This window comes from Pecten maximus, unplaced genomic scaffold (genome assembly GCF_902652985.1).
Source record: "Pecten maximus unplaced genomic scaffold, xPecMax1.1, whole genome shotgun sequence".
Lineage (NCBI taxonomy): Eukaryota > Metazoa > Mollusca > Bivalvia > Pectinida > Pectinidae > Pecten > Pecten maximus.
Window position 1 is genome coordinate 116,847 of NW_022979449.1, and position 6,934 is coordinate 123,780.

The window sequence follows — 6,934 nt, forward strand, 5'->3', positions numbered from 1 at the left end:
TGTGTGCTTCCAGGTATACTCACTCAGGATTTGATGTAAGGGAGAAATGAGATTTCCACTAATCATCTGGGCCCAGTTATTCAAAAGGTGATTAGGCTAATCACATTTTAACAACATTTTTCAAATCCTAATAAAATATTTTCTGGTAGATCTAACTTGACAAAACTTCATGGAATTCCGTAATTTTCAATTCTCTTCAAATGGGCATAATTTAAAGTAAGGAAATATCTTGGGTTTTTCAACAAATGAGAAATGAAATTTCCACTTATCAAGTGATTAACTTAAAGCTAATCACATTTTGAACAACTGGGCCCTGATCATATGGTGATGTTAAAATTGTCATTCAAGCAAAAACACTGTAAAATTTTAGTCTAGTCATTAGCTTTCCTAATGGCATAAAGTATTTTCTTACTAAACAAATGAACAAGCTTTGAGCAGTGTCTTGGTGTTATGGTTTTTATAACAACATCGCTGAAAACTGGGCCATAGGAGGATGTGTTACCAAGAAAGGAGATTTAAAACAAAGCGAAAAAGACACAAGAAAGACCTGATCTTTACCCTGACCACAGTAATGTGGGCAGTGGGATCAATTTTGTTTTCTTAATAGAAGATAAAACTCCAAATTCTGTGGGGGGCCATCTTTTAGTCGAATTCTACAACCAACCTACAGTGGGGAACAGTGTGCCTTATTCATGGTGTCTAAAGTTCGCAAAACAAAAAAAAAACATCTGGGAAATGATTTCTGACCTTCACAAGGCTTCCACCTCCAGTTACCTCTTACAAGCACATCATGAAGACATATTTCCCTTCCTCTTGTTTGAAGACACCACTATTATTAAGTATTGTTAAAAAGTTCAAACACAACGAAGCCAAACAAGAGCTTCAAAGTGTATAACCTGGGACCTCTAATCAGACATTAGTTAAAAAACATCATAAACAGTCATCAGTAGCTACCGTATTACGCCCACTTCTGAGCCCAATTGTTCAAAAGGCTTATCACATTTTTAGCCCACCATCATCAGATGGTGGGCTATTCAAATCGCCCTGCGTCCGTCATCCGTCCGTCCGCAAACAATTCTTGTTATCGCTATTTCTCAGAAAGTACTGAAGCGTAGGTTCCCCTTGGTGCCTAGTTATGCATATTGCGTTTTGAGACCAATCGGAAAACAACATGGCCGACAGGCAGCCATCTTGGATTTTGACAATTGAAGTTTGTTGTCGCTATTTCTGAGAAAGTACTGAAGGGATCTTTCTCAAATTTCATATGAAGGTTCCCCTTGGTGCCTAGTTATGCATATTGCGTTTTGAGACCAATCGGAAAACAACATGGCCGACAGGCAGCCATCTTGGATTTTGACAATTGAAGTTTGTTATCGCTATTTCTGAGAAATTACTGAAGGGATCTTTCTCAAATTTCATATGAAGGTTCCCCTTGGTGCCTAGTTATGCATATTGCGTTTTGAGACAAATCGGAAAACAACATGGCCGACAGGCAGCCATCTTGGATTTTGACAATTGAAGTTTGTTATCTCTATTTCTCAAATTTCATATGTAGGTTCCCCTTGGTCCCTTGTATTGCATTTTTGGACCAGTTTGTCCTGAAAACAACCTGGCAAACAAACAGCCATTATCGTTAAATCTCAAATTTCTTATATAGCTAGGATTCCCTTGTTTGAAAAGTACTGGAGGGATGTCTCAATTTGCACAGATTAGTAAAATGAAGGGAAAAGTAGAGAAAAGATCAATCTGACATGGAACCTATGAAGATCATTCAATGGTGGGCGCCAAGATCCCTCTGGGATCTCTTGTTTAACAACTTTTCAAATCCTGATATCATAAATTCTGGTAGAACTAACTTGACAAAACTTTGAACTTTTAGTACCTACTGAAGCCATTAGATGTCTGATCGATTGCTATTACTTTTCGCAGTTGCCTTTAACTTTATACCTCTAAAAATCACTTGAACATTTTCATACTTATCATGCCTTTTAATACTTTGTATCGTATAATAATTGCTTTATTATTATTTTTCTACATACATCTTATAATTTAGGCTCTTTTACTGGTTACTTACACAAGGACTTACACACACTAATACTTTACTATTATCTACCTAATTCTTGTGACAAATCTTTATTTAATTTAGACCAATCATCATGTTGATGCCTTGTTGCTCCCTTACTACTTGGTAACGTTATGACATCATCATGTTGTCCATTATTAGTCACATGACCTCTATTGTTATTCAGCTTCAATATGTGTAACAGTCACACTAATAAATTGTGCCCCGATGACGGCCTGCCTAGTAGACTGAAACAAGTCGGCAGGATCATTTTCAAACCTGGACTCCGTACCTAGTTGCTGCTCTTCTTTCATACATGTACCTTGATTTATCTACTTTTTAAGAGCGCCCTACATACCATGTGGTATCCTCTTGAGACCTAGAAGCCGAACTTTGTCTTAAACTACACTTTGGGGATTTTCCCACTTTAATTAATGAAATTCTGTAATTCTCTTCCAACTGGCATAAGTTAAACTCACAGGTTTTACAACAAATGAGAAATGAAATTTTCACTAATCACGACATTAGTAATTGTTCCAACAATATTGATTTACAAAAACAACAGAAGACTTTCAACAAATTTTATTTTTTTCATATCATATTTCCACCACAAAACCAGTTTTTCCATACTTTCGTCCTGTTTATAATTTAAGCAAAAGGAAAAATATGCATATTTCTAGTTTCTCAAAATTGAACATATTTTAAGATGAATTTTTAATTTCCAAGACATTAGTTATGTTTCTGTCTGAATTATTAACATGCACAGCACTAAGACCATGACCTATTTTTCAATGAATTCAACATAACATTGAGATCAGCATTGTCAATGACTGAACTTTGATATAAAATGTCTTGCTTTGACTTATTCCTGTCTACTAACCTCTCATTCAAACATTACTTTCTACAATATTTCAGACAAATAGTCATAACATACTCTTTCACACAATTTTTAGCTTTTTTCATTTTATCCACACAAAGCGGAAAAATAAATTATCACAATCAAAATTTGATGTTTACCACAAACTCGGCATCAAGCTAGCCAAGAGGTCATTTGGATACACCAAATTCAAGAAATGAAGCGTTGGCTAGTGAAGATACAAATTCAGTTTTCGCACTTAAGAATATCATACAAAAACATTAATAACAAGATGATGAAGATCGCAAATAGTCAAAAATATCCACCACAAGTCCCTTTCTCAAACATCCTGTATCATCCTGAAAGACTGAGCACTTCAGAATATTTAATATTATACAAAAGCATTGACCGTAAATTATGAAAATTATTTCCTGGGATCTGATCGGGATGCCATTGTCCGCCCATGACTACCTGATCGGACACGATGTGCAGAATGTTGAGATTTGCCATCGTCGCGAGACCTTGCAGGAAGTTGTGAGGATTGATCTGGACTCCCTGACCGGACACGATGTGTAGAGTGGAGGCTTTTACCCTCATCTCGGGCTCGTGTGGGGAGATGAGAAGATGGATCTGGGGCTGAATGGTCTCCTCCGACAGTCTGAGCTTTCTTTCGTCTTTGACCACACATAGACTTCAGCATCTGGAGCACTGCCGTTGGTGCTACATTCATCTTCAGAAGGTCAAGGACAATTCTGTAACGAGTAACTTTTTTTTAGAGAACTACGTATACCCATTGATGACATACAATTTTCTTATATACATGTATACAAAGAGATATTCAAAGATGCACACTTAACCAAAACCACTAGTCTGATTATGACTACGTGTACTCTAGTAAAAACCTGACAAAAATTTCAATTAAATTTTTTTTTCCAAAAATCTCAATCCTCTAAATCCAGTGCACAACTAACAAAATGTCATTAGAGACTGTATCGCTCACCTAGATAATGCAGTGAATATGGTGACACCTATATTTTTTTCCTTAAGAAGAATTCTTTGCCTGAGAATGATTCAGACCAAATTCTTTCTTACTAGAGAAGACGAATATTTTTTTTTAAATTTGCTATATTTCTTCTACTAGTATTATATGAATAAACCCACAGGGGCTTGGCATGATTTTCCAAATGATGGTCCATATATATATGTATTATAGTGAAAATCGTGCCAAGCCCCTGTGAATAAACCTTAGAGCTATATTCCATTAAACTATCTACTTGACCCCAGGACTCCACAATAAATCAATTTTATACATGATTGGATTGCCTTATTACTTAGCTTCTTAGTACCTGGTATGTACATGTCCATTTGTAATTTGTCAAATAAATTGTATAGGAGGTTCCCCTTAACCAAACCTGGAGTCCTGGGGTGGGATAGATGTTTTACTTGAAATTTAATAACACTTACAAAACCTGTGATGTTTCAGAAAGGACTGGAATTTAGAAAAAAAAAGGGATGATTTCTCATGAGATAATAAATAGGTTTGTGCTGTCATCACTGTGTCTACATACTTGAAGACCGCGGGATCTATAACGACGCCGGCTAGGTCTGCCAGTTCATACAACTCTTGTTCCTCTGGCGACAGGACATTCTTACTCAGCAGAGTAAAGTGCATCGTGCTTTGAGTTCTAAGCGACATGATCAGATATGTCTGTACTTTTCAGCCCTGAAACATATACAACATGTACACAGCATATTATATTATCTCTGATGAAGATGACCCTTGTACTGTTAGCTACATATACAGATTCATTCTTGTCCACATAAGAATTATATTATAAAGGGGACGTATTGTATACAATATATGCAAATCTGCATATTATACATAAATTTAGAAAAACAAGAATAATTTTAAACTTATTAAAAAATTTTCATCTATATCACATTTATTTATTTATGAAATATGACAAAAAGACAAAAATAACATTTACTTGTAGGTTTTAAAGTACAATAATTTTATGCAATATTTCTGGTATAAAAACGTCAAATTTCTTATAATTACCCAATGCTTTCAGTAAAACATATTATGTACCTTTTTTTTTTTGTTTAAATAACATATTAACTGTTCATAATTATAATAGGCAAGTTTGTGTATTATATGCAACTTGGTGACATGGTTTTCATCCAAGCAACCTGCATGTGTATATTATAGCGGTAACCAGGCCAAGGCTTCTTAGCTGTAGGACGAAGGACGGATGATGGTCGTTGTTAGCTGCGATAAACCCAGCTCTGGAAGATGGGGCATGGACAGTCTGACCGATTGTTGTGCCGGAGAGCAGTGCAGGCAGGGTATGAATATTCTTTCTAAGGGCTACTATGCTCAGGTTGGCGAAGCTGCCAACTTGCATATAATATGCATACTCGCATATTATACACCAGTTAGTTAGAGTATGGATTTGTTACTAAAACTGGCTAAAAATCACTTAAACTGAATTTTTCGATAATACATATTATGTAATGGCCCATTTATTTATGACAAGAAAAAAAAAATCTTTTACTGAAAGAGTTGTCTACTAAGTCAGAAACTTGGTGTTACTCAACAGGAAGTATTGCATCAATTTTTCTTACGTAAAAATCATTTTCATTTTTGCTTTTGTATGATGTTTCATGACTAAACTACATATGTAGGCCTAATGCGACTTTGACGAAAATTTTAAAAGCTATGTTTCAAGTGATTTTTGGCTAGTTTTATCAGAGACATATATGTCTCTGGTTTTATTAACAAAGCTATCCCTCTGTAGGTAACATACTTCTACGCGCTTTCGGTATGTATTTAAAGACATTTCTATAAAACTCCTTACAAATCCATTAATGGCCGCTCCCTATGTACGGAGGTAATGTAAACAAGGCGCCGAGAGCGACTGGGGTGTCTGCAGATTTTGTTTTCAAAACGAAGTTAATCCGAAGAGATACATTTAAAATGGCAAAAGTTCGACGAAAGTCTGGTATTAGTTGGCATATAAACAAGAAAAGCACAGTCTTCTGCAACTTGGAGGAAAAACTAAAAAAAATAAAATCGCCAGGTGTGTGCGATATTTCGTGCTGTGCGAAAATACCTTTACTAGACTTGGGCTAGACTACTAACAAAAAATTGGACGAAGTCAGCAAGTCCTAAATGATTATGTATTACAGTCACCAAAATACCATGTGATATGATTTGGCAGATCAGTACTCTTATTACAGTACCCACGCACCAAATCTCTGACACAACTTAACACTCACCAAATTCACCATTTTCGAATGCATCATATGCCGCTTAAGCAAATAAAATAATATTATTCAAATGGGATTTTTTCTTAACTGGAACAGTTTGATAGGCCAAGTAAAAACGTTGAATGTGTTCTTAAATATTTAATCTACATTCCATCAGAAATATTCAATTTGACACTAAGTTCATGAAGGTGTGATTTTTTTTTATTAATATTGTAAGCGGCTTAAAGGGAAAGACTATCATCAGGAAACCACACTTAAATCTGACGGTATATACATGATCTAATAAAACTTCTCACCTCTATACTAAGGAAATGTGACGTATTTCAATCTCGTTAGTGTTCTTGTATGTCATAAAATAAATAAATAAAACCGTTGAGACAAAACAATTTAATGGTAAATGTTTTGTGATATATCTATATATATAATTGTATGTCCATATTGTCACGTAGTTAGTTTTTTATTTATGTATGACATGTAATTTTATGTATGACATGTAATTATTAGCCTGTGTATGTATGTATAGATACGTGTGTTTATATAAGTGAGTGAACGAGTGCCTTTATTTATTGTCGTGTTCATGTGCACGTGCCGCTCTCCAGGTGAGACGATCTATATTTAGCCGTCACACCTGGATAACCGGCTCGGGTACCTGTTTATTGTTAGCGTGTGTGTGTGTGTCGGAATGTCTTGTCACGAGAGAGATGTCAATCTATGTAGTCGAGATGTCTTGTGTTCTTTAACGTAAT

At 35.4% G+C, this 6,934-nt stretch overlaps 1 protein-coding gene across 1 annotated transcript; it reads right to left on the reverse strand.

Moving 5' to 3' along the window:
* Positions 1-2,629: 2,629 nt before the first annotated feature.
* Positions 2,630-6,296, reverse strand: LOC117318658 (mitotic-spindle organizing protein 2-like). Its single transcript, XM_033873620.1, has 3 exons — positions 6,198-6,296; positions 4,487-4,641; positions 2,630-3,670 (listed from the first exon to the last, which is right to left on the reverse strand). Exons 2-3 carry the CDS (start codon positions 4,612-4,614, stop codon positions 3,343-3,345), a joined length of 456 nt encoding a protein of 151 aa, XP_033729511.1. The 5' UTR covers positions 4,615-4,641; positions 6,198-6,296; the 3' UTR covers positions 2,630-3,342.
* Positions 6,297-6,934: the final 638 nt, after the last annotated feature.